Source organism: Falco biarmicus, chromosome 20 (genome assembly GCF_023638135.1).
Source record: "Falco biarmicus isolate bFalBia1 chromosome 20, bFalBia1.pri, whole genome shotgun sequence".
In the NCBI taxonomy this organism is placed as follows: domain Eukaryota; kingdom Metazoa; phylum Chordata; class Aves; order Falconiformes; family Falconidae; genus Falco; species Falco biarmicus.
The window spans coordinates 4,790,489-4,818,334 of NC_079307.1; the positions used below are offsets into that span (position 1 = coordinate 4,790,489).

General features: G+C 48.3%; 1 protein-coding gene across 1 annotated transcript in view; it reads left to right on the forward strand.

The window, feature by feature from the left end:
- POU2F3 (POU class 2 homeobox 3) overlaps positions 1–27,846 on the forward strand; it is a 42,487-nt gene that overhangs the window by 3,018 nt on the left and 11,623 nt on the right. Inside the window, exons 2-5 of the mRNA XM_056322772.1 lie at positions 1,479–1,532; positions 2,266–2,334; positions 13,449–13,483; positions 27,247–27,351. Coding sequence (XP_056178747.1) covers positions 1,479–1,532; positions 2,266–2,334; positions 13,449–13,483; positions 27,247–27,351 — 263 coding nt within the window. The remainder of the gene's footprint in view (positions 1–1,478; positions 1,533–2,265; positions 2,335–13,448; positions 13,484–27,246; positions 27,352–27,846) is intronic.

A 27,846-nucleotide genomic window follows, 5' to 3' on the forward strand; every position in this document is an offset into this window, starting at 1 on the left:
CACTTCAGATTTTTAAACTGTAATAGTTTGTGTATGTCTATAATGGGAATTTGATTTTTTGTGAAAATACAATTCTGCTCTACACGTGAGAGAATCACAGGGTATCTTGTTATCTCCTGACTCCAGGAGGAGGGAGTTTAAGTGATAGGTGGCATGTGATATGTAATCAGGTTGCAGCTGCAATCCCTCCTCTCCTCCCCACCCACCCCAGGTTACAAATGGCAGAGGGGCTGCAGGTTTGCTCCTGTGAGAGGGGGGAATTCCTTAGGGTTTGCTTTTGTGCCTTCCTCTCAGCTCTGTCTGAAATGCTCTGTCTTTTGCTCTGTGCTCATAAGGGGCTCCTTGGTCTTGGGGATTAGATAAATTTTTTTCAGTAACGTGCATTCATTCATTATTTGTGTGCTCATGATGAAACCTGTTTGGGCTTTTTTGCAAACTTGCAGACTTTCTCAGTAAAGCAAGCACTGAACTTCTGCATGGATTAAGATTTTTCTTGCTCTATTTTATGAGAACTTGGCTTTCCTTTTTTTTTTTTTAAGATGTTTTTTGGCAGCAAACAAAACTTTATGCTTTGTAGATTGCCTAAGTTAGGGTCCCTTGGCAGTGTTACAAGACAAGAAGATGTTTATAGCTGATGATAATTACTCTTCCTGCAGTAGAAATGCTTAGAAGCCCCACTAAATGTTCATGTCTTAATTACAGAGGATTTATTTGAAGGGGGGGAAAAAAATTCCCACAACTCTTTTCTCTCTCCTTTCCCCCCCTCAGTCCTTAATACAATTTAAGGAAAAGCAGTTTCTGAAGTATGTGAAGGTTTCTTCACTCTGCCTCTGGTATAAAATCTTGACTTATTTTCTTCCTTTATTCATTTGTTGATGAAAAAGTTTCAAACTTCAACCTGAACAAAGCTGTTCAGTTTTGCCCCAAAAGCAGATAACCTTCCATTTGCATACTGGAAGTTTGAATAGGGGAAAAGAAAACCTGAACAAACAAACAAAAAGGCCTGCCTGTTTTAGTGTGAGTAATAGAGGGAAATGGGTATATAGGGTTCTTCTCACCCTCTTGGCCGTTTGGAAATAACGCAAGGCATACACAGGAAAGAGGAAAAGGTTTGCATGATGCTTTTAAGAAGGCTTCCACCTGTCTCTTCTACCCCAGCAAAACCACAGCAAACACTGGCCCTGCTTCCACAGTGGTGTTGTTGCCCGATGCAAATGGGGTGACTCCTGTGGCCGGGATTCGCTGCAGGAAGCACATGCAAATCCGTCGGTTCTTTATAAAAAAAATTATCTTTTTCCCCCCCCCCCCAACTAGCCTGGAAAGAGTTAAAATTCCCATGGAAAGGGTAGAAGAGGAGGGGGTGTCCATCTGAATTTGAATAGATATTCTTCCTTCTTTCACTGGTGTGTACTTTGCCTCTTTTAAGGAGGAGATGAGCAATCCAGTGTAAAGTTGACTATTCCCACCTTGTCTTTCAGCTGTCCCCGAAGGAGAAAGTGGCCCCGGGTGTGGTGGCAGCCATCACTTCAAGGGTAAATGATGAATTTATTGGCATTGATAAGGATGGGGGGAAATATGCCAGAGCTTGATGGCAAAGCACTCCTTTTGCTCCTGGGCTGGGGACAGTGCTTTGGAGCCAGGCAGCTTCTTCGTGGTTTGCCAGGGGTGCAAGCACATGCATGTGGGAGAAAGCAGGGTCTGCAAGCAGGGATCAGACTTCAGGAGAGAAATCAGCTCAGTTTGCAAGGGGGAGAGAGGAGAAGGGAGACTTCATGTCCCTCTCTGAGAGCACCTTGCTCTGCTGGTCCTCGCCGTAGGTAGGGCACCAAGCACTGGCCCGGCTGAGCCGTCCCAAGGCACAGAGGGTGTGGGAGAGGAGGGAAAAGCTGGGAGGGACCCCCTGCCTCTACAGGTGTGATGGAGGACGGTGTCAAACTGGGAGCCTCACCAGAGGCAAGGAGGGCTCCCAGTGCTTAGACAACCCCTCATCCTCAGCACAGGAGAGGAGCATGCGAAAAGTGGGAACACAGCAGCAAATTGGGGAGGGGGGGAAGGAACGAGGGGGATGCAAAGAGCAACAGGAGGGAAAGTGCATCCTCGGAGCTGATGAATATTCTAGTGACTGTATGTTGAGGAATCAGAAATTTGAAAGTCTGATGGTTTATTATAATTACACATTCATTTGTGCTGTTTAGTGGCAGCCACATGTGCCTGTTGCCTGGGACTGTGACCTGTTATTAAAATCAGTTGTGCCTCCTTTTCCAGAGATCAAGATGAGCGGTGATGCGGCAGATTCCACAGATACTCGGCATGAACCTGACCAGGTGGAGCCAGGTAAGGAGGGTCCGGGATGTGGGGGGCAAGGTGAGGGAGCCTGAGGAGGGAAGGGAAGGAAAAGAAAAGGGGGGGCACAGGTGCTGGAAGTTTCTGTCCATGCCTTGCTCGACTCCTGTTGCTGCTACCTTGCGCTCTTCCAACCAGGCTGAGAGTTGATCAAGAATGTGCTCGGGGCTAGGATTGCATTGGTATCTTGACCAGCATGCAAGGTCCTTCTGGAAGGGCAGTGAACCCATGTGTGTCTCAGTAATGTCCTCTGCGGGTTTAGCATGGGAATATGCTCACGTCTTGCCAAAGGAATAATGCCACTGAAACGGTCTTGGTCTGCTCAGTTTAGCACAAACAGCTCTTCATTTTAAACAAGGTTCGTGTCGGGAATGTTTCCTTAGACAAAACTCCCTGGGGACTAAGTTGTTTTTGGCCACGTATATGTAGAAAAATGGAAGGGGCTTCAGGGATAATCAAATCCAGCTAGATAATTCCAGCAAAAATATATCGCTCTTCATCTTGAAGCACGATTGGGTTTCTCATCTCCACTACTCCCACCTGACGGCTGCTCCGACTCTCACTGCTCCATGGCTAGAAGCCCCAGCTATCCCTGAATAGGGGAAGCTGAAGAACAGGGTGATCCTCTGAAGATCATAGTGTTGGTGTTCACACTGATTTCTGCCAGGTTACTTACCAACTTCTGGACTGCCACAAGGTGTGATATACACCAGAAAAATCAGTTTTGTATTTTCTGGCATCGCTTCTGACCGCTACTGCCTGCAACGTGCTGTGAATGCAAGCCCTCAAGTCTGTAATTTCACAAAAGCTCATGGTCAGATTCCCTTTCAGGCAAGAAACAGCTAAATAATAATAAGAAATATTTTAGCATCCACTAGGTACGACAAATTAAGATCATTAGAAACTGTGAGGCTCACCTGTAGACTTAGAAATAAACACCTTTTAAAACCAAAACCGGCAGAAAGAATGTAGAAGGCTCATTGTTCCTTGAGTAATGAAGAGCCCCTGAGCTTGGGGTGGGGTGTGTGTGACAGGAGATTAAAACTTTACACAGAATGATTTCACTGTTTCTTTTTTACTTCTGTCATTTGAGATAACTTTAGAAAAAATGAGATCTTGGTAAAGCCAGAGAACTCTAGGCATGTTTTAATGGGACTAAAGCTACCACTTTTTTTACACCTTGCACTGAGGACTAGAGCTCCTCTGTGCTCATAGCAATTAAACTGGGTTATTTGACATAATCTAAGGTAGAGATAAAATCTGGATCTATTCACATCCATGAACTCTGAATGACTTTGGTCAGGTCAGCTTCTGCTCAGGGCTTTCAGATGACCCCAAGTTGTTTTTTGAGATAAATGTTCCCCATCCGCCTCGCAACAGGCATGTCCCCAACATCCTAAGCTCTTTCAGAAAACCCTGGTGGCTGTCACAGGGCCTTAAATTGGCAGCCAGAGGCTCCTGAGATGTTTTTATGCATCTTGGCACGCAGAGTTGATGGATAACATAGTTGAATCAAGATTAGGGAAGGTGTATTGAGAGCTGGTATTTGGGTTTGGTATTGGCTGGTACTACATGTAGTGGGAGACGTTGGCTGCTGCTGCTGTAGTTAATAGTGTTAAACAGGCGAGAAGCTGGCACCACAGCTGATCGGGTAAAATATGTTTTTCAGCTTAAGCTGCCCAGACAGGCATTAGTGTTAGCTGTAGCACCTCTTTCTAGTGGTAATTGAGAAAAGAAAGCAGAGAAGTGAAGTCAATTTGTTTTAAAATAACAAAAATGTTTGCAGCAGCACTAGCTCTGCTCTAGGAGCCTTCAAATCAAGCAGGGAAATCAGAACAAGCAAATCTCCTTCATTTGCAAAAGAGTGACACTTCCCTGCGGACTGATACAAGGAACCTGTTCAAATTATTCTTTCTTCTAATGCATCCCCCGTGACTGGTTGATCCTTTCAGGATCGTCAGAGATCACCACATCAGGCTTAGCTGTGATGAGAGACGCTGCAGAGAGTTGGATGCTTCTTGTGGGACTCTCTAGCAAACAGCCACAACCCCTCCTGCGGGGTGACCGGTCCCCTGCAGGACTCTCAGAGAGGAGGGTGGCCAGGGCAGCCCCACACACTATTGCTCAGGGGTGTATATTGTACTTCAGGTGGCGTAAGCTGGCACATCAGCCCCACGGGCAGTCACGTCTAGCCAAGCCCACGGAGGGTCTGCCTCAATGCTTTACCTAAAACCTCTATACATCTTTGTTGGCTTCCCCCCTCCTCTTTCCGACCATTCTGTTTTTATAAACAACAAAGCTCTTTGTACTGAAACTCCCTGGAAGTTTTTATTTTCCCTTATACACATAGTTAGAGGAATATTTACTGCAACACCTAATAGTTTAGTGTTTTGTTTACTAGCTTCATGTGGGAAAATCTGTTTTCCAATGACTCATTAATTGAAGACCCATTTCCTAATGATTTGGACCAATCCACACAGCTCCCCAGGAATCTTATTACCCCCAAAGGAGAGGGCAGTTACCAAACTGACAATATTACAGCTTATAAAGAACGAAAATCCTTCTAGGTCCATATTTACAAAGGCCTTTCATCACCAAAAGATGCAAACAGACTCCAAAAAGAGTTGTGTTTTTTTTTTTAAAAAAAAAAAACAAACACAAACAAAAAAACTGGAGGGAGTTGGGTGCCAAAATGCTTTTGTAAACCAAGCCCTTGATCTAAAATTGATGCCTAAAGATCTGATGGGAAGTGTCAGTAGCAGAAGCATAATCTCATCCTTTCATATCTCCGCCAGTTCTAGGCTTAGAGGGGGAAAAGGGGTAATTTAGGGCATTGTTTTACTTTGAAAGTGTTTAAAATAATCGTGGGGTTTTGGTTGGTTTTTTTTTTTTTGAGAAAATTGTCAAAATTGTTCATCTTTCATAGGAGGTTAGAAAGCTAAGCTTTTGTTTGTTGGTTTTTGTTGGGGTTTTTTGTCAACACTGATTTCATAGAAAATGCTTCAAAGCTTTGTAGCAAGATATTCTCCAACCCCCCACATTTGTTTGATTCCACGGGCCTGCCACGTCTACTGGTTGTAGTGAAATGTTGCCATTTTACAAAAAGCTACAATTAAACACCCAAAATTCTAAGGACCGTCACCTACCTTGCCCAGTCCTGTGACTCTTAAGCCTTCCTGTATGTTACTCTGCCTTTTTTATCACAGTACATGTGAGAAGGGCAAGAGGCGAACAGGCACGAGTGCCTCTGGCAAGGGCTGTGGGTCAGACTGCCTCCCCCCATCACCCAGGAGCTGTGCAGGTCAGCCCCAGGCTGGGGACCGGTCCGGGTCCTCTCTCCAGTCAGAGGGTCCTCTTTGCCCTCTCCTGCCTGATGCCAGCGTGGTTTAATGCCTGGTGTGCGGCAGCCGTGGCTGGGCTCAGCTGGGCTCACCGGCAGTCCCACTGACTCCATGGGGGGTAATGACAGGCAGGAGTTTTATGCTTGGCTGTAAGCTCTTTTCATCTTTTTAAACTGATGAAAGCCATGCCAGCAAGTTCTGGGCTGATTTTTTTTATGGGAACTGTGGGGGCTTGGCACTGCAGAGTGTCGCCCCTGGTCTTCAAGCCGAGAGGCAGAGATCTCCCCCTTCTTGTGGTTTATCTAAGCCCTCTGTATCTGATGCAACAAAATGCTGAGGTGGGACTTGCCTCTGTCTGTCTGTTTGTTTGTGTCAGACACTTGTTCCCCGTTTATCTGCTTGATCAAAACAGGTTACACCAAGCAAAGCTACTTCCCTTTGATTTCATCTGTTGAGGCTATGGGGGGGAAGCCAAAGCTTTAACAAAAGGGCGATAGGGAAGCTCTTCAAACACAACCATCGGTAACTGAATAGCTGCGGGCGCTCCGAACATCTTCCCTCCCCACCCTGTACCATGGGGAACTGGCCGGCCTGCCAGAGCCCAGGGCGGGGTGCGATGGGCACCCCGGCGCACGGGGAGAGCAGCTGGGGTGTGGATGTGTGGGTGCAATATAGGACAGCCCTACGGCGTAATCGCTGCCTCGGGAGCAGCTGGTATTGCTCCTGGGACAGTGGCGCTTGGCTGACCTGGCAGCTTCGCCCGGCTGCATCACTCCAGCTCTGGGGGAGCAGCAGCCAGGTGGAGGGGCGCGGTTCCATGGGGAGGGCACACAGGGCTGGAAAGCCGGGCTCTTGGCCGGCTCTGACCCCAGTAGCAGGGTTACCCAACCCTCACAGCCTGGGTAAGCTATCTGAGCACACCAGGAAGGAATAAAGCAGAAATCTTCTCCCTGAAGGAGACCCTTTCTTTTAAACCCCAAGAAAGTGGTAAGGAGCTACGACGCATCTGCTCCTGTGGTGTTCAAATGTGTCCCTGTTGAGGAGACATGCCTGGGAATGTCGTTCTTCTCCCCCTGCATCCTCGGCTTCATCCAGCTTGTGCCTGGGGAAGGAAGTCAGCATGAGATGCCTCCTGCCGCGAGACACCCAGGGTCCCCCGGCAGCGGAGGAGAGAAAGCCAGGGCAGCTCTGAAACTGGGTGCCAAAGCTTCCACCCAGGCAAAAGTTCCTCCCTGCACCCTGGCTTCTATGTCAGTGCACTTGGCATCAGCATCAAATCCATATCAGGGCAGATGGAAAACCAGAGACCTTGTCCCAGTCTGCCCCTCTGCCACGCACTCCCTGTACGAGCTTAAGCCCCCTCTGTTCCTCAGCCCTGAGGCGAGGGGCCTGGGCTCCTCTCCCACCCCTTTGCCAGGGCACAAGCTCTTTGCTGTGGGTGCTGCTGTCCCCAGGAGCGGGCACAGCTGCGGGCAGAGCGGAGCGCTGGGCTCCGCTGGGCTCCGCTGGGCTCCGGGAAGGCTGGGGCTCACTGCGCTCCCACCGCAGGTCGCTTGTAAACGTGGCGGCTCAGGCTGGGACAGAGCATGGAGCTCCGAGCTCTGTCAGCTTCTAAGTCAGGCAAAAAGGCACGTGTGGGGGCAAGGGGGGCCAGCCCGAGCAGCGCGATGGCTTGTGCAAGACGAGCGGTGGGTGCCCCGGCTGCACTGCCTGCTGTGCGGGGGCTCGCCTTGCTGCACGCGGGGGGCTGCTCGGGCTCAGCTTCTGTCTTCTGCCTTTTGTTGTTACCTTGGCAGATGGGGCTGGAAAGAGAGGGCCAGGCCAAAGCCTTTTGAGGAAACTTGTCCTTCCCCGGCCCCACGCTGAGCCTAGTCCTTGGCTACACCTTTGCTCTCCAAGGCCAGCTCTCCCTGGTGAAACTTTCCTCAAAGCCTCCGGGATTTCTCTTGTCTCTTCCCCCCCGCAGCCATGCACAGCCCCAGGACAAGTCCTGAATAAATGAAAGCAGCAGCAGTTGGGCTGGAAACAGCTGGTTGCTATGGCAATTGGGCCTGCTCAGGATTTGCATAAGGCTGATGATTTTCATAGCACAGCCACATTTAAGGCAAGCAGGAGAAATTTCCATATTCCCAGCTCCAAGTCAGTTGGGGCGTGGGGGAGGCCAGGAGGGGGGTATTTGAAATTCAAATGAAGGTGATTAGGGTTTGAGGTTGGGTTATTTTATTTTTTTTTCTTAAACATCCCATTATGGAAGAGGATAAAAAAGGACGGGGAGGGGAAAGGGGAACAAAAGGCTGTTTTGACTTGAATCAGAGGGGCAAAGGAAGAGCTGGTCTGATCTGCCTCTTGCCTCTGGTCTAAGAGAAGAGACTTGCCCTCTCCCAGCACCTGCAGGTGAAGTGTTTTCCGTGGGAACAACGGCTGCCCTCAGGTTTCCTTCTGGAAACTGCCTGAGTCTCCCACACTTGCTGTCCTGCTTTCTGCCCCACACGAAGGGTATGCTGCACTCAGAGCTGCAGCGGGACTAGAAGATGGGGTTTCTTTGAGGCATTGCTGACAAAGGAAAGGCGTTTTTATAACCCAGGGGTTTCCACCCAAATTAGACACTTGAGTCTTCAGTGAAAGCTTCCCCTGGAGTCTGTAGCTGTCTGCCTGAGTCAGCACAGGTTCACTTTCCCTGCTGACAAGCCCTAACTTTCCCATGGAGATGCTCTGATGCCCTGGCGCGGTCTGTCTGTGTCTTTAGAGCGCAGGGTGAACATGAAAACGGCAGCCCTACCTGGCTGCCTCGAAAACTCCCCATCCTGTTCACACTTTCCCCTGCTCCCTTTAAAAAACGCTCCTTAGGGTAAGCCTTGGAGCAGCAAGCATCCCAGAAGGGCACGTTAAGGCTCCAGGGAACTGGCTGGTGCCTGATCAGCTTCAGCTTCTGCTCCCCAGTGCTACTGGACACAGCTGGAGGGAATTAGGGGCAGCCACTAAAATGGAGAGAAGGTGATTTAAGCGAGCTCCTACCACCTGGGTTTTTTCCTGCTAGTTCTGGAGAAGCCACTGGTCTGACTGCTGGGAACGCTAGCGTGAGGGCTATGGCTTGGTATTTGCTTGAGTCTCCAAAGTGAATTAAACTCCTGAGGAGTGTGCTTGATGCCGAGTATCTTTTTTGCTTAATAGAACTGCATCCTTCTCAGTGCAGGTGAGCATTTTGCTTCATGTGCAGCATGCAGGTCAAGTGTTGTTTGCAGTTACCATAGTTGTTGCCGCTCTTTTCTTTACCAGCTCTTGGGTAATTTTTTAACTCCAATTGTTGTTTGAGGTGAGAGATGTGACTCTTGTCTCAGTTAGTGTGAACAAGTTAATTTCTCAGCTTCTAGAAAATGCACATTGTAAGGCGCTCTGCATCTGGCCTGTTTTGTCACTCTCTGATGGCATTGCGCTTTATCAGCTGGAGTGCTAAAATCTTCAGGATAGGTGAGATTAATCTTAATTTTAGATATTCAATACTTGGAGGCTGAAGCCTGACCTACTCACCCCAGGCTCCTTGTACAGTCAATGATGAAAATAAGTATCTCCAGAAGGTGATTCATCTCTCTGCCATCTATCTTGGGGGTGAGATGACTTGCCCTCTGGAAGCGCCTGCTTCCTCTCCGTGGCTGTAAAGGGAGCCTAGAGCAATTGGCTCAGAAGTAGACACCTAAAAATTAGACATCTAAGCCCAGGCAGCTGAATCCCCTGCCTGGTGTCTGCCTGGCACTGTTCCTCCATCGCCATTCAGCTGTTCTGAATTTCCCTCCCAAATGCACGCGGCAAAAAACTGATTCCCTGTGGGAATTCCCCAACACCTGTTAAAGATTGAAATCACCTTCTAATTCCCTGTCCCTTCTGTGCAGCTGAGATCAAACTGTGAGGCAAATTAAGCGTGTAGCTGGGTGGGAAGGGGGATAAGGTTAGCCTTCTGGTTGCAGCCCTGTTTTTGTCGTCGGGTGAAGAGCCACGGGCGCGCTGTCACTCCCCACAGGTGACATCTGCATGTTGTGGCATGTATTTGCCTTGCGAAGATGAAGGCGCACTGCAATCCTGATTTTACTCTTCTCCCATTACGTTGATTTTATCCTCAAGTGCCGGACTGGCTCGGCGGCTTCCAGTGGGAATTGTGTTGGTTCTGATAGAGCGCTTGCCTTTGGTTTCCAGAGCAAATGCCATGTTCCAGGCGAGGGGAACAGCAGCGGGTGGGGGGAAGCTGTCCGGAACTGTTCTGCTGCTCCCATCCCCAGAGAAACCTCCCCAGGCAAACTCGCACCAGATCTGATGCCAGTGCTATGCAAAACAGCTGCCAGGTGAACCAAGGAGAGCAGCACAGTCCTCATCTGCGTGCTGCGGGGAGCCAGCTGAGCTTATCGCTGCCTTTTCCCCCCCTGTCCGGAACAACCACAAAGCAGGGAATGACGGCTGGTTTGATGCAGTGGTTCCCAGGAACCACAGTGCGAGGGGCTCAAAGCAATCTTTCTCCATTTAAATCCCAGGGCTTCCCCAGTTTGGTGCAATTTAAGGAGGGGAGGACTGCATCTAGCAGACACTGGAGACTTTGGATCCCATTGTGTCTGGCTGGTGTAGCAAGAGGCAAGTTGTTGGCTGGTGTGAAGCTCCATTAGTATTAGTGGAGTTCAGGCAGTTTACAGCAGCCGAGAATCTGCTGCCACTTACACTTTTATTTCTTTTTATCTCCTGGAGCTAGAAAAGATTAAATCTTAAGTGCAGATCCTTGTTGTTTGAACAGCCCGTTCCTTTAAGGAGAGAAATGACTACTTCAGTGTGAGTCCTGATATTGACAGAAACTGGGAGGAAACCGAGTCTATTTTTAAAGTATTTGTAGGGAAGTTACTGATTTACCTGAAAGAGGAGAGTTGTTATCCCCATCATACCCGAACCTCGGCTTGCAGCTGGAATAGTTTCAATTTACTTGAACACAAGCTTTTAACAAAACAGAAAACGACAAGATTTGTTTGCAAATAAATCTGTGCACAAACACTCGCTGGTCCTGCTGAAACGTTGGAGGGATTTGGGTATCCAGCTCCCATTTACATAACCACTGGGAGTAGAAATAACCTCGCCCAGTTTTAAATATCTCACTATTGGACATCTAAGCCTGAACTAGTTGCCCCTGGGTCCCTTTGTAGTCAATAAAGAGAAATAGTCATCTCCAGAGGGCCATTCATCTCAGCTTAAGATAGGCGTCTAAGATAGGTCAGATGAATGGCCTCTGGAGCTGCCTATTTCTCCTCACTGTCTACCAAGACAGCCTGGGGCAGCTATCTCAGACTTAGACGCCCAAGCTACAACCGAGTTAGTGTCAGTCTCTGTGCATATTTGCAGTATGCTCCACTGTCACAAAGTACCTGGCTGAGGTGCTCCTGAAGAGCCCTGTCCATCTGCAGTGGAACGCGCGCGAGAGCGGCGGGCAGGGCTTGGGGGAAGTTCTGCCTGGCCTGGTAGGGGAGGAAGAGGGAAAGGCAGGCAGCAGTCTGTCAGCTGCACCTGATTGTGAAGGGAGGAAAAAGTAAGAGATGGGAAGCTTGGAGGAGGAGGAAAGAAAGTGCGGGAGAGCTTGGGCCTGGCGGTAGCGATATGGAGTGAAACTCCATTCCAGCTGTGCATCTCAAGCTCCAAGTTTTGGGGTGTATGGTGGTGACTCAGAGCCATCATCACTGGCACCCAGGGATTTCCCTCAAGGTCTTTGAATCTTGCCTCATCAACGTGCTGCATCTGAACGTGAGCGAAACTTCTTGTATCCAAGAAACCAGAAGATTGCCTTTTCCTTCCTGTTCTATTTTAGCAACTGGGAACTTTATTTCCTCCTCTCCTCCTTGCCTTTCTTCCTTTTAGCTACTGCCTTTAGATTGCATCAAACCCCCCCGTGGGTTTCAAAGGTAGAAACTGCAGGCCTTGAAGATCCTCACACAGTCCTGCTCAGGTGTGTGGATACTGATTGCGATCATCTATTAACGCTATCAGCATTCCCATCGTTATATGTGCAGTTGTTGGCTCTTGGGGCGTAGAGCTGGAACGCAATGAATGAACAAATTCCTCGGGCGGGAGCAGCTGGAGAGAGATGGTCAGGGAGCAGATGGTTACAGCGAGAGGCGCTGGAGCACGGAAGCACGTGGCAAGTTGGAGGCTGTCATAGAGTAGGGAGTTACACGGACGAAGGTAAAGACCTGAGATTGGGAAGAGAAAAACCTTTGAGTAGCAGATCAGGAGGAAGACAGAAGCAAGGGCTGGCTACAGCACAGCAGAAATGCAGACAGGCTGGGGGAGAAGGTGCAGATCTTGGTGGAGTTGCAGACAGTAAGAAGACAGAGGAGGTTTCAGAGCAGGGGGGCAACAGCTTGTTCTGCTCTGAAATGCTCCGGTATTGTTTCATAGCAAAGACCTACAGCTCAGCCTAACTGGAGCAACAAAGGCAGCTCAGTTTCCGCAGCCAATGCTGTTAACGTTGCTGATTAAATCTCCAGAGCTGTTTCTAGATAGCAGAGAACAAGGTGCCATGAAATTGTTATCGTTGACTCTAAAATATTTTGCCATCTATGAATAATTGTACCAAGCACGCTCCCCCTGAGGATCTCAAAGAACCGTGCTGATTCACCTGGGAATATTATGTGTACGGTGCAAGCTGAAAAACTGCATGCTAGGGTAGGGTAGAGGCTTGTTCAGATGAAGAAAGCAAGTCAATGGGAGAGCTGGATTTGCACTCCTGCCTGCACAGCCTCTCTTAACCGCTTTCCAACTCTTTGCAAGAGAGACATGAACTACTGAAAAACACGATGTGTTGAAGCTTGATCAGATCACAGGGTACAGGCTATGCTTTATGGGGAACGTTATACTGGAAAAAACAGGAGGAGGTGGCCCTGGGGGCTTGTGCCAGTGGGATGTGAACAATTTAAGACTGTTTATTACAAACTCAGTTGGACTGGAAGAGAGTGACTTAGGGAATGGATTGCAAAGGGAAGGGGTTTCTTGGGGTTGCCTTTGCAACTAAAGAGGCTTCGTGGAATCCCTTAAAGCATTCATATCTGTGGAGCGTACAACCTTTCCTCTGTGATGTTCTTGATGAATTTGGCAGGTGTGATGGGGGGGGGTGGGGGGGGGATGTTTATCATCAAAGGGGAATGAGTGAGGGCCTGTGCGGTACCTTCAGGCTGAAACCTGTCTGATTTTTCCCCCTGTGCCTGCCAATCTCTTTTGGAATCAAGGAGACGCCTCTTGAGCACAACCCCACGGCACCCTCTGTTCCTTTAGATATCCCATAATTACTCAGTGCCACATGGGTTCCTGAAGATCCCTGGTTAACAGCCACGGCCACCTGTTTGCTATCCTCTCCCACAGTTAGTTCTTGCTTCACATACAGTGCCTTGGTCTTGGATTTCCCTGGAGATTTGCAACATCCTCCAGCTCACCTCTGCTGGAATCTCCCTTGCAGACAGTGAGCTTTCCCCTACCCTCACTGCTTGGCCAGGTGTCTCCCAGGCAGAAGCGCTTCTGCTACACTTCAGGAAAGGCTGATACCACCAAATGTTGCAGAAGCTGCCTTGGTACTTCCATTGCTGCTGTCACATTGACTTCACCTCCCCCCTCCTCTCATTGCTCTCACAGTAAACTGAGCTGGGCTAGCAGCACCTCTTGGGTTATGTGTGTTCTAAGCTCTGGAAAGTTTACATCTATGTTGACTGTCATTAATGCTGAGGTATTTTTCTGTTTGTTTCATTGTAGGCAATGAACAGAATGGGCTGGACTTTAACAGGCAGGTAAGACGCTCCCTGGCTTACCACGTATTTTCCTGCTTTCTTGAATTACTGTTTTTTAATTGCTCATCTTGCTGAGTCCCAGGCAGCTACTGCTAAGAGATAAAAACTGTTAGGTCAGAAGCTACCATTAAACAGACCACATAAGTTCTTCCCAATTGCCTTTGTGGGATAGAATGACAGATTAAACTTCTGGTTTCCAGGCCTTCCTATTTCATAGAAGTTCAGTTAATTATAGAGTTTCTTTAAATCACCATTAGCTTGAGGCTTTTTCTGGCTTTTTAATTTTTTCCATTGTCATTTAGATACAAAAGGGACCACAGCTACACTGGCAAATGCGCAAATCCCGCCCCAAAGTCCCATGCATTTCTACTGCTTGTGACACTGGCGCTGAAAGCCCTGTGGTATGCAAGTCTAAGAGCACAGAGCTGACTCACAGGAATATCAGCAAGGACTGAAGATGAGGTGGTTTGAGGTCTTGGAGTGCGTAGGTCAAGACCAGGCCTGCCTACAACGGCAAATACCTCTTTGCAAGACAGTGGGGAAAGGGACAGCAGATAAAAGCAAGTGCTTCTTGCAGGGCAAGAAAGTTCTAGTTACGAATGAACGTGTGAAGGACCGTTGTCTTTGTTGCGTTTGCTGTTATCCTCCTGCTTCATACAACTAAATGAAACCCCTGTCTCACTGAGTGCCCGGAGATTTTCACACATGGCTCTCAGAAATCCCCAAATCTGACATCAGAATTGCCAGGGGAGGAAGGTAACAAGGTGACAGCCCCGCAGAGCATATAGATCTTAAATCTGTGCAGGCACATGCGAAAATGCTCTCTGAGTCCAGAGCTAAGGATCCTGTGGCTGTCGGTGGAGCTGGACGTGGTCCTTGTAAAGAAAAAGAGGAGGTCTGGAGAGTGAACCCCCTGCCCTGCTGCAGGACCCCAGGGCTGGCGGCAGAGCTGGAGCGAGGAGAGCAAACGGGGCTGTAACTCCAGGGGCAGCCGCTAGCACTGGAAGCAGGGGTTGGCACTCTTAACAGTATGGCAACCTACCCGCTTCCAGTCATGCGTTCCCCGAGTTCAGGGGTTGCAATCCCTTGCAAAGGCTTCCAGCTAGCAGCAGGTGGGCAGCTGAAGCTTCTTGCCATCACTTTTCTGTCCTTCAGGCTTGCCTTGGTGGCTTTTGTCTGACAGACGTCAGCAAGCTGCTGTTTGTTTGTTTGGTTTGGCTGCTCTGGTTTTGGGTGGGTCGTAACTTCCTATCAAAGGTGTCTTAACACGTTCAGCCATCTTCCAGGTTTTTGGAATACCCAGCTGAAAACAAAAAGTCTTGTGTCTCCAGCTCTGTGGATTGCAGAGCCCAAAGCACAGGCTTTCCACACGCCAAGAGAAGAATCCAATCTGCTTATAACTAGTGATAAAAGAAAATTCCCTCAAGACAGAAATAAGCTATGAAAGCACAAGATCGTTACATGTTACAAACTTTTCCTATGGCAACACCACAAAGATGTTAGAACTGGGAGCGGGGCTGGGGTTAATCAAGGAAACGCTATTGAGTGTGGTGAAGCAGTGTGATTTACACCCGGTGATGATTTGACCCATTATCTTTAAGGTCCTAGTCCTCTGCATGCCACTGAAGGAGCAGGTGCTGGTGACGTTGCGAGGGCAGACAGCCTCACAGTTAGCAGGGTTTGGGCCAGTGTCTCCTTGATAGAAAGATTTTTCTCCCCCAAAGAGGCGGTGGGTTTATGACAGCCTTTTGTCGCATTCACTTCCCACTTCAGTTTTTCTCCTTCCACCAAATGGGCACTGCAAAATCCTTTTGGTTTGTGCCAGCACATCTCTTTGTGTAACTGAGTAGCAAACCTGACTGGGGACTTATCAAGGTTTAAAAACCCAAAGCCTGAAAACGTGCTCGTTTTAATGTTTTGGGGTTTTCTGGTTTGTTTGTTTGTTGGGTTTTTTTTATGTTGTTGTTGGTGTTGTTTTTTTAATCTGGTCCGATTACCCAAAACATAGGTAGTGTCCGCAGAAGGGGTTTTCCAGTGATGTCAGGGATGGGGATGTAAGTCCGTGAGAGTGGACACAGGTTTGTGCAAATGGCTCTTTGTCTCCCTCTCTTGGCCCTCTCAAGGCCGTGTGTAGACTTGAGCCATTATTGTTATTATTATTATTATTATTATTGTTATTTTAAATGAGCATGAGCCCAAATGCACACGGGTTATACACTCACGTTTCAGGCTGACCTCAGCTATTGCTGAATTCATCTTCAATTCAGCAAACAGATTTCAAATGACGGGAAAAAGGAAGAGGGGAGATATGGAAATATCAAAGTGTTTTCATGTAAAATCAAGTGCTGAGCTCTTTAATTAGGGGTGGAGGTTGGTGGGTTTTTTAATTTTGGTTTGGGGTTTGAGGTTGGTTTTGGATGGCTTTTTTTTTTTTTTTTTTTTTTCTGTTACCTTGCAATTCAAGTTTTCAAACTGAAGCCAGAGAAGTATGGTTTGAAACACAACTCCAAACTGAATGCAAGAGCTGCTGAGCTTTCTTTGACTTTATTTGGAGTGCTGGGCGCTAATCGCTTTGAAGATCATAAATCTCACATCATTTAAGCCTCTCCCCCAGTCTTTGTAGATGGCCTACATTTCAGGTCTGTTTCCCTCCCATGTTATGCTCCAGGCAGGAAGGGAAGGGTGGAGTGACCTGGTTAGACCCCTTACTTGCCTACCAGTTCCCTGCTGTGGCTGCTCTCACCCTGAAAACGGGGAGGAGGGCAACTCTTGCGGAGTTTGAGGTTTTCTCCCAGTTTGTGGGTCAGCCCTGCGCTTTATGAGAAAGCTGCCTTCTGATCCCTCAGCCTATTTGGCAAACATTTCTTCCCCCCTCCCCTCTTCAAACTCTCCTCCCACCTGGATGCAACACTAATTTGTATGTGAATGAGAGGGAAAAGGGTGTGTATGGAAAAAGAAGCATCTTCTGCCTTGCCTATCTGGTTTGGCTTTTTATTTAGTGAGTCTAATACTGGTTGTTTCCTGTTTATATCAAGGGAAATGCAGGGAGATGGTAATAAACTTTCACCTTCAGTGCTGGCAGCCTGGATAGGGACATCTGCTGCTTGTTGGTTTGGGATCGTGTCCAGAGCGTGGCAGGGACAGAACTGAGTAACTCGGCAAACGTGGCTTCAGAGTCTTGCCATGGAAGGGCATTGAGTGGGACCAAGAGAAGGTCCGACTGCAGGTGTGGAAACGGGAACCTTTACTTGCTGTAATGTGGTGATCCTTACCAGGCGGTGCTGCTGCGGTCTCACCAGCTCTTGTTTGGTTTATTTCCCCGTCCGCCTTCAAGGAAATATTGCGCTGTTTGTTTTTGTAGATGGCTCTGAAGAGAACTGTCCTAGAGAGCCAGGTAATTCACCCTGTGCCTGGAGTTAGTCCCTGAGATAATGTTGCCTTCTGGAATTACACACACGGAGCTAGGGCTGATGGTTTTGAGAGATGAAGGGCTTGTGTGCGCGGTGTGAGCGTTGCAGCCCAGCACACGGTGCTGTGCGTTAATCCGCAGCTGGAGGAGGAAAATATACAGATGCTGAATCACCGATTTATTTTCCATCAGGAAAGTAATGTGTAGGATCGTGTCATCTGTTGGTCCTTGCAGCAATGCAGTCTCTGAGTGCCAGGGAGGAACGAAGGCTCAGATCTCCTCTCCTTCCAGAAGACGGAAGGTGCAGTCCCTTCCAAGCCTTTTCATGGTCTCAAGCACTGAACTCCACTGAGAAAAAATACGTCTCAAAATAAAGCTGAGAGGTTATGTGTCGTTAGTGCAGGAAAGGCTTAGCAGGATCTGCATGTAACCAAATATGCCATGTGGTTTCATTCCAGCAGAAGGCTAACCCTTGCAGACAGGCTGTCATTTGTTTAATGATAATGACAGGTTTGATATTTGTATCGATGTGAAGGTGATCCTGCCGTGAGACCTCACAATATTAAGACAGACAAGCAGGCACTACTGTGTTTGAGCAGCCCAGGGCGCAGCACAGCTTGAATTTTCCTGATGGCTCTTTACTCCTATTACTTTGTTTTCTTTGGTTTACAGCAATAAGGGGATGTAATAAGGATATATATCTCTTTCCAACAGACCTCCTAGAAATAGGATCTTGGGATGGATTTACCTGGGGAAAGGAGGTAGCTTGGAGATGTATTGCTGGGGCAGGAGAGATCTTCAGAAAACAAAGGGAAGCATCTGGAACAAAATAAGGAAATAAGATACACAATTGAAGTGGCCTCATATTTCATATGCACATTAGCTCAACACCTACATTTGCACACCAGGTCATGCACATTGCCATTTTGACTGTTGCAGATGACTGTAAGGGACACGTTTCAAGATCACTCTCTTACAGTGGTCAGTCAGCATTAAATAATTGAGCTGCTTAAGATTCCCCCCAGTCAGCAGGACCTGAGCAGACTTTTCTGGCCATTGAGTGTGTCCTCCAGTATATCACAAAAGAGCAGTGAGGAGCTGGGTCTGCTGAAGAATTCCTCCCTTCCAAAACCAAGTGAAGGATCCCATGTGTTACTGCCCTGCTCTCTGCAAGAGGTGCCAAAGAGGTTCCCCTCCCTCAGGACCTCCTTATCTAACTCCTCTCCCTGCCCTGTTCATACCCGACAGAGCCATTGTCCAAGGAAACTTTAATTTTTGAGGTTTATGTGGGGTTTTCAACAGTTGTTATGAGGTAATAGAGTGGGTTGCCTCAGGTCGTCAGAGCTGATGTCCTGTAGACACGCTACGAGAAATTAAAGTGGGCAAACTGCATCTGAGATCTAAAGTCACTGGTGGCTCTTTTTCAGTGCCATTAATAACACTCTGACCTTGTTTGGTACTTTCCACCCACACGTCTGAAGGTATCGTGCTAATGAATTTTGCATCCTGGTGCCTCTGGAAGGTAGGGAGGTGTTTAACCCTGTCTTACAGATGAGGCAGACACAGGCTGACTACCTGGCTTTTCCCAAAGATGCTGAGCACCGTGATTGCAGTTGAAATCAGTGGATGCTTTATAGGACAGTTGCCTGTGGACATTGAGGTGTATTGTAATCCCGGGACCTGCTCCCTAGCAGAGCTGGGATATGGACTCCGATTCTCTGATTCATAGTCTTGTGCTCAACCACAGACAAGTTCTTCCTCCCCTCCATCCTTTTGAAGGTGGAAAGAAGGGCCTAACTTGCTAGGTAGTTTGTTATTAATATCTGGGATGCAAAACTCCCTGCAGATTTAATTTTGCTCAATCAGGGCTTCCCTCCCCCCAGGGATCTCTCTCATACTTCTTCATTCCACTTTGTGTTCCCACCTCCCCCTAATCTCCTGTGTTCCCTACATGTCATTTCTGTTCCTGCTTGGCTTTTCCCTGTGGGTAGTTCAGGTTTCAGTCTGCCCTCCAGATTTCCATCCCAGTCCTGTTTTGCCCTCCTCTCAGGGGGAGGTTCACATCCTGCTTCCTTCTTCCCTCTGGGGATCAATTCAGATTTCACTCTCTCTTCTCTGCATTGCCCCAGGGTATCAGCCCAAGTCTTGCATCTGCTTTTCATCTCTTGAGCCTTCACTAACTGGAAATCAGCCTGGCTGTCCGTATCTGCCTTGACTGACACTGGATCTAAGCTGAGCACCACCTTGGCCTTTCCCTTTTGAAGTTTCCCTGCTCTGTCCTAGGGACAGACTGATTGCATAAATTTGTATGTGTGCGCTGGTTCGTCATTGAAATGCAGCCCTTTGGGAAAGCATCAGAGAAAGCCCTGGCTGGAGGGGAAGTCCTCTGTTTCTATATACGGCGCTGCTTTGCTTAGGACAGATATGTAGAGGAACCCCTTCTTCAAGCTAGTTTGGTTCTGGCGCCTTGCAGAGGCCCTCAGATGAGATCGCTGGGAATGAACTCCCAAACCAGCCAGTGAGTCTTGGGGGAAGCTTGTGAAGGGAAGGGGGATGGAAATGGGAGGAAGGAATTTGGCCTTCTAAAATGTTTTCTCAACAGGTGGACTGAAACCATCGGATTAATTTTATGTTAGCCAGTAACAGTTGACAACAGCCCAGCACTGCTTCAGACATGGCTGGATTGTATCTGTTTCTTACGATCCAGCTGTGGTCCGTTCACAAACTCCTGCTTTCCTGCTCCAGGCTTCTAAAGAGCAACCTGTATTTATATGGTATTTCCTGCGCTTGTTGCCTCAGTCCACCAGCCGTGTATCTTGTACAGCTGTTTCAAAGCTGTCTTAGAGATGAGGGAGAGACAGACAGGTCTTCCCTTCATGCAAATTCCCTGCTCCGACTGGGCTCCTATCATCCTTTGGGAAATACTTTCTAGGCTCGCAGGGGACAAGCCCCAGTTTCATGGACCTCTCTAAAGGGACATAACAATTGTTTCCACAATAGAATCTAGGCTTAAGGCATGGTTGTCGCTGTCAAACCACTATTTAGGTTGGCCGGCACCTTTTTAAGCAGTGACTTGCACGAACTACTGTGCATGGATATGACTCTTCTGCCCACTGGAGGATGGCTCATCGGTAATAAGGAGAGGACTCGGAATTCTTGAAGGCCTTTCATCTGGTGAGCTCCAAGAATTCAATCAAAAGCCTGCACCACCCAGCAAGGGTGGGGCCCTATACCCATTTTGCAGAAGGGCAAGTCATAGCATAAAGAGGCGAAGGCCATGGGGTTTCCAGCATGGCCTCTAATTTTGGAAGCCTGACATCAGAGTGCACTTTCTCTCTTCCCAGAGGTGCTGATCTGCCAGTGCTCCATGTGAAATCAGTGGGCTGAACTGGGGCTGCTCAGCCCCTTAGGAGCCAGGTGTTGGGTTTATGCCAGCCAGGAGCCCTCTTGCCCAGCACGGAGAAGTTGCCTGGAGCCACTGAGCCCAGAGGAGAGAACTGGCTCTGGGCTCCCTCGATCACTAGACTTCATTCCCTCCACCCATAATGGAAACCTCTGTGATAGTCTCCAGAGAAGTTGATCTTTCTCACTCTCCCTTTCTTTTTAAATTATATTACTGGTGTGTATTTAATGCAATTCCTCTAGCTGCTCTTCCTGTGTCCCAGTTCCCTGGGGCGCGGCAACTGGTGCCAAAACAACCGTGAACCAATCCGAGAAACCGGTGGAGCTGGGATGGAGCCAGCCCCAGTCACGGGAGCCGTCTGATTCCAAATTAATTCCTTTCAAACACGGGATGTGGTGGGGAGTGCCCAGCTACCAAGGGCTCCCTGTGCCACGACTGGGTGGGTGGACACTGCTCTGCCCTCCTCCTGGGTGACTGATCCGGGGTCCGCGGTGCTGTGCAGCAGGGAGGCAGTGCCAGGTATTTAGATGGCTCATGACTAGTTGACAGCCAGAGGGCACAGAGAGTCCAGAATAACCACAGCTCCCTCCCCCTAGACAAGAGATCCATGGAAAGGGGAAATTTTCTCATGCAGGGAATTTGGAGAACAGTTAAGGGTCTGATTCTGGCCCCAGAAAAGCCCAATAAGGCAACATTGCTGCTGACTTCAACAGGAACATGATTAGGCTCCAGGGAACCTGTGTGAGCATGCAAGAGGGCATGGGAGAAGCCATGAAGCCTGGTGTGTGAAATCGGATTGATAAGGAAAGGGGCAGGGATGCAGCCCAAGGTGGGAGCAGAGAAGATAAGCACAAAGGTGTAGGCAGAGGTGGAGTTCTGGAGAGCTTTGGAAGTTGGGCAAGTGAAATTGAGAGAGATGCAGGGAGCAGTGTGACAGCGCATGAGAAGGTTGGGGCAGAAGGGCAGGACCTCTGGGCTGAGAATGGCTAGGGAGGAAGGGGCAGGGAGAGTCCTGGAAAATGGAGACGTGAGAGAAATTGCAGGCTTAATGGTGGTAAAATTGCTTTCCATGCTTTGTTTGGAGGTTCTCACCGTTCTGACCAAGAAAATGGTATCTTCCCCTCCCCTTTTTGTAAATGCTTCCAATCTGCCGTGTCCACAGGCCTTGCCAGAGAAGGTACCACATGCCTGAGTACCAATAGCAAGAGCAAAGATGCTCTAAGTGGTTGCTTTTCAGTATGCTGTTGCCAGTTCAGTGCTCCCTGAACATGGATCGCCTCCCGAAAGCAGCAGCCAGCTCCTGTGCTCCCGAGGCTCTTGCTGAGGCTGCAGCCTCTAGCGCGAGTGCATCCCGCGCCAGGACACGCTGCCCTGGGCAGGCGCAGCTGCGAGCGTGGCCGTTTAGGGCACGTGCTCTTCCCACCTCTGGGTTTGGTCCTCCACCCCCTTGCCCAGCACCTGCTTTTGAAGCCTGCTGTGCTACCCATGATCGTCTTGAGGTTTATCATTTGGCACAGAAGTGTGACTTCTTTTTCCTGTTCTCTGTTTAAAAGCAAAAATACTAGGGCATGCTGTGTCAGAAAGGCCACGAATGCAAAGCTGAGCGTGGTTCTGTTTGTTTTCTTCTGTGAAGCATGCAGCTCTGTTACTCTGAAGGTTTTGATTTCCCACCCCACTTCTACTACAGCTAAGGCACAACTCTTAACATCCCGAGCTGAAGCTCAGAGGAGGACAAAGCATATTCAATCATGCCTCAGTTCATAAATGCAAAGGCCTCATATAACTGTGATGCAGGTGTGTTGAGGTTAGGAATTACATTTTAATTTTTCAGTGTGCTGTCATCGCTGAGTTTTAGGATATAGTCTGTTAGGCATTCAGCGTGGGATTAATTCCTCTTTTATCATGTTGTCAGCTTCTGAAAAATCCCACCCTCTGGTGTGAAAGGATATCAGACATTACAGAGTGAATATCGTTGCATTGACATAAGGGTTTTCTGCTTTTTTCCTGCATGTCTGTGAAGCCTTGCCGTACGTGCAGGATAGTACATGTGGAAATAGTAATTGCAAGCCCATTATTATTATTATTGCTATAATTTATTATTAGTGTGTTTTTTATTTTATGGTGCCCACGTGTGCAGGTAATTCCCAGAGAAGTACACTTACGCCATGGGAAGGTGGGAAGGCTTAGTTAACTGCAATAGCCTTGGATCCAGTTCTGATACCTGTTTCTGTCGTAAAACTTCCTCCCTTCACTCCAGGCGAATCACTCTGGGGCCGCTGCAGACAGCCCTGTTGTACTGAATAGCACTTTGGGGGTGACTGGGCCCTGGAAGAACCGTGCCCTTTGTTTTCACTGAGGGACAATTGGTTCAGACCCTCCGTGTGCACCTGATCCTCCTCTGCCCAGGGAAACAGCCTTACTGCTCTGCAAGCAGGGGAGGGAGGGATATGAGTAAGTCAAACTCTTAAACAGTTGTGAGTTGCTGACTATGAGATAAGCCAGATACAAAGGCAGATAAATATCTGTTTCAAAGAGGTTACCGTCCAAATAGAAACTACACAACAAATATGATTGTTTTCTATCTGACAATAACGACTGCAGCTCCCGTCTGGTAGCTGCTACGGGAGAAGGCTGACATGGCTCTAAGGGCCTCACGCTGGCAGGGTACGGAGATCTCTTATCTTAGATTTGGGGAAAGCATCCGAGGCTCTGGGTGCTGAACCAGTTGGTGGGTCCCACCTCTGTGAAGGGGATGATGGAGCGGTGCTTATGTTACATCAGAAGCGCTCGCCGAAAGGAGGTGTCGGGGCTGCACCCAGGCTGCCCGCTTTGGTGCCGAATAGGTGAGGGAGACCAACCCAGCCTGCCAGCGAGCAGGGACCCTGAGCTGGGCCAAGTGACCAGCAGAGCCAAAGCCAGGGTCCTGCCTGAGCCGTGGGACCCGACCGCCGGCCCATCGACCCAACGTGGCTCAGCCGGCCGGTCCATCGGACGGGTACGGGCTTCCACGCAGTGAAATCGGAGCTGCCGAGGTGAATCTTTCCAACTTCCTCCTGTACGGCTGGCTTTTTACAGCTCTGCAATATGTCTGCAGGATGTTTTCATGAGCCGAATGTTTGCCAAAAGTTCACAGATCAGTTACAAAACAGATGTACTCTATTTTTTTTTTTCTTCTCTCCTTCTTCCTACTGGTAAGGAAGAGTTTGTGCAGTAATTGCAGGCAGGTTGGGAGATGTTTTCTTCATAATTCTCCTTCTTATGAAATGTTTATGAAACACCTTCCACAAATCGGTTACGCAAGCAGGCTGAAGAGCTTTGATCATTTTCCATCACCCTCAATATGTTTCTTAGTTTGTTTTGCTTTTTGTTTTTGTTTTTAGGCCAGAGATAGGTAAGAAACAACCCATCCTTGGCCAGGCCCGGCAGACGTGCTAGCCAAGTAAGGAAAGGACTCTCCTTCCATCCAGTCACCCTTCCTGTGTTTTTCACTCCCATTGCTTGGGGGCAGCTGACCCTATTTTAAGGCTGTGAAAACATCCACTTGAGATTTGCAGGCGTGATTCCCTTCCTACCCCGGAGCAGCCCGAGGTCGCGGGGCGTATGGGAGCTGCCACCTGCCGTTACCTCCTCCGGAGGCTTCAAGCTCTCCCGGCTCTTCCTGGGGGCTCCCCTCCAGCCCGAGGGGAGAAGGTGCCCGTGGGTTCCCAGCCAGCAGCCCAGCTCCCCGGCTCTGGGTGAGCAGGATGTGTTTGCAGCACTTCCCTTGGTCCCGCTGTTTCACGAGCTTATTTTTCCTTACAGAGGTTTATTTCCCCAAGTCAAACTCAATGGGAAGAAAGTTAGGTTTGCTCCCGATGACTTCTTGTTCCCCATCTGGCCTGATCATCACGTAAAACCAAGGTCCTAAGGACCACAGTGGGATCTGCTCCTGGTTCTAACTGGATAACTGTTGCTCACTTGCAATGTTTCAGCAGGGTTCTCGTCAAATACCTACACAAGGTGACTCTAACCATTTTGAACATCTTTGGTTCCTTGAAAACTTTTCTCATATTTGTAGAAAATGCTTGCAAATAGGTGTCAGATGCACTGGGAAAGGAGAAGGCAACTCCTCCCTGTGTTTTATTAATTAGAAATTTACATTATTTTAAGGGAGTCTCATGATATTGAGTGGCCTCGCCCACAATGTGTGTGGTTTTTTGGGGGTTTTGGTTTTGGTTTTTTTAATGTACAGTTAGTAATATTGCCGGTTTAGCCAGGGAAAAAATGAAGGTGCAGGATTTGCATAAACCATCCCAAAAGTTTTGGATATACCCCGAACTCTTGCTAATGAACAATTAGCCAGCTGCAGGCCTGTTGCGGAGAGGAAGAGGAGGGAGAGGTAAATTTGAGCCTAAACCCAATGAAAATAGGTGCAGGGGAGAAGGATTTGTCAAGAACACCCAGGTTCCCGCCCACTGCGCAGGAGGGAGCCGGAGAATTCCAGGGACGGGGGAAGGAGCAGTGGGAGATGTTGTTGTTTTTAAATCGGGAACCGGTCCTTTGCCAAACCCACCTCCCGTTCTCATATTGTGCGATGCCTGGATGCAGCTACACACCCCTTTCACCCTGGAACGCTTCCAAATCATTCCGCTTGGCAGCTGTAAAAATTGATTTCAGTTTGGAAATGGCTTGTGCTTCTTCAACACTCCACTCCTATTGGGATCATAACTTAGGCGGGATCAAGTGCCTTGTTCTCTAAGACGCGGATAACTTTTCTTTTTGGGACTGTTCAGACTTGGATGACTGCGTTGTGTGAGGCAGACACACATGAATTGCAAGCAGGGGTAATTATTATTTTTTTTAATTTATTTTTTCTTTTTGGCTTGGATGACTTCTTTTTAATGCACCCTCAGAAAGAAAAACGTGCATAAAGCCATTTTCTGCAATGACTGGATGGCTTGGCGTAACGGTGTATTCTCCTGAGCTTTTTGTCTAACATTTAATAACTTGGACACTATCCACATTGATAGTGATCGAGAAGACCTTTCCATCTGACTTTTTTTCGCCAGGCTAAGAGGGATGATCATGCCAACCTGAAAGGTAGGAAAGAACTGGAATTAATAGCATGTATAACTCTTGTTGCAGGGAGCTAGGATTATTGCAAAACTAGTTTCGGCGGTGTCCAGAACTATAGTTGTAATGAAAGAAGATGTTGTAATTCTCTTCCCTCTGTGTAGTACCTTCCAAAATGCCGAGGTTAACGTTAAGGGCCAGCTCCCTGCGCTGCAGCTGCAAGCCTCTTTGTGACCCCATTTTCTCCTTTTCTCCTGCCCCGGTGGAGATACGTGTATTTGTTTGCTTTAGTCAAATTGAAATCAAACCTCCCTCGACCAAAAATATTGGCTTGGGCCATCGTTTTTAAAAGGTGAATTTCTTGTCCCCCTCTGCTGGTTGGAGGTTGTATGACCCGAGGTCCCCATCAGCCCTGCAAAACCCCGGCAAGCGCGACCCTGCTTGTCTTCTGCAGGGTGCTGGGCTCGGGAGGGATGTGGTGGGAGATGCTGGAGTTCAGCCCCACTAGTCAGAGTGAATCCGCAATGCTGAGCCTGTGGACAGGGTTTTCAGGACCTGTCCTTTCTGATGTCCTCCTGGTTTTTCTAGTTGGTGGAAACTGGAGCCTCTTGGTGCGCTAGAAAGGTTTAGGTGAGGAATGGGACTCATGGTGTGAGTCTGGTTCCAGGCATTCTTGTGCTTAGGAAAAATTTGAGCCTAAGTTTGGAAATTCTTTGCTTGGATCTTCTCATAGAGAAAATGTGTTATAGGAGCTCGGTATGACTTTTCTGTCTCCTGTGCATGGCACCTGCGTATAGAGACCCCTCATACAGCTTTCAGGAATTAACCTAAAAACTTCTAAAATCTCCCCAACCGGGTTCCCCTCTCTCCTGTCCCAGTCAGCCTTACCAAAGGATTTCAGCTGGTACAAAGTCAGGTAACAGTTTTTTGGGGGGACTTTTTGTTTGCTTGGGTTTTTTGGGGATATGTGTTTGGTTTTGGGGTTGTTTTGGGGGTTGTTTTTGGGGGGTTTTGTTTGTTTTTAATGGAGTAACAATGCTTGAAATCAACATGGAGACTATGGAACAAACCAGAAACAAGGATTCAGTTCTGGTTCTCAGGTAAATTCTTCTCTCAAGGATGTGGACTCAGAAATCATGATTTTTTTGTAGACAAGAATCTTCCTTGAACATGAAAGTAGATCAAAATGACCACTGGACAGAGGGTTGACACCTGTGAAGTTTTCCTGTTCTTTTTTCCATGGCTTGTTCTAGCTGAGGAAGCAGATTTCTCCTCACCAGAGGAGTACAAATCCTTGTTGCTTTCTGGCAGAAGCTGAGCAAATACATTTGGTGCCCGGGGTGCTGCATTTTCAACTCTGGAAGAGTACACTACTTTTTGAGGTCTTCTGCTTCGTGACCTTTCTTTTCCCATCCCCTTGTACCCTGCTCTGGTACCTGCAGAACAAAATGAGAGGCTATCTATAGCCAACCCCACCACAGGGTTGCACTCTGTGATCTATAAAGAATTGCTTCGTGTCTTCCTTATAACTCCACAAAATGCCACAGTGTTTTGTCTGAGGAAAGCACTCGTATGCTTTAAACCTTGCTAAGTCACTAAAACTTAGTTACTTCCTAAAGTGTTTTAATTAATGTGTTTTAACTGAGCAAACTGCAAGCCTCCCCTTGGCTTGGCAGAGCAGAAAAACTATGTCTGCGTTATGGACTGGAGAGCAGAAGCGGGGAATGACCACGCCGTTCCACAAAGCCAGGGGGGAAGCAGTGGGTCCTGACCTCTTCACTTTTCCCTGAAAGGAGCCCTGCCAACCCCTCCAGCCCCTCAGACTCCCAGCCACCCCACGCCTCCTGGTGCCCCTTATCTCTGCTCCCCGATGCTAACAGTTACTTTGCTCTTTTTCAGATTAAAACCGAAGACCTCAGCGACTCCTTGCAATCTACAATCCCCCCTAGGTCAGGTCACCTTGTGCAGGGATCATCAATGATGCCTGGCAGCCAAATCGCAGGGGTAAGTGATTTCGCTGCTTCAGGGATCCAGAAATCTGAGCTGGCACCGGTTAGTGGAGCTTTGAAGAGGCTGGGTTTGAGACACTGGCCAGATTATGTGTGCCTTTTGACAGTGGCAAAAGCAGACTCAAAGGTATGATGGACACTGAATTGGAAAAGTGAATCTGTGTTGGCAAAAGTCAGCTTCCCACTTCACCTCTTACTTTTCTGTAAAAAGTTTTACATGGGTTCAAAGGGAGACTGGACATGTACTTGGAAGAGATTTCCTTCAAGGGTCTACTAAGTAGACAGCCTTTCCTTCAAGTTTGTCTACTAAGTAGAGAAACCACACTAAACTCAGGAAATCCCTTGAATTGAAAATAATTGGAGGCTGAGACACCACCAAGGGGAAGTGTCAGACATGCTCAGCCTGGTCCTTCCCCTTCCATGAACATCTGGTTAATGCCACTGTTGGAGATCAGATTCTAGGCTAGATTAACAATTGGTCTGAATCAGT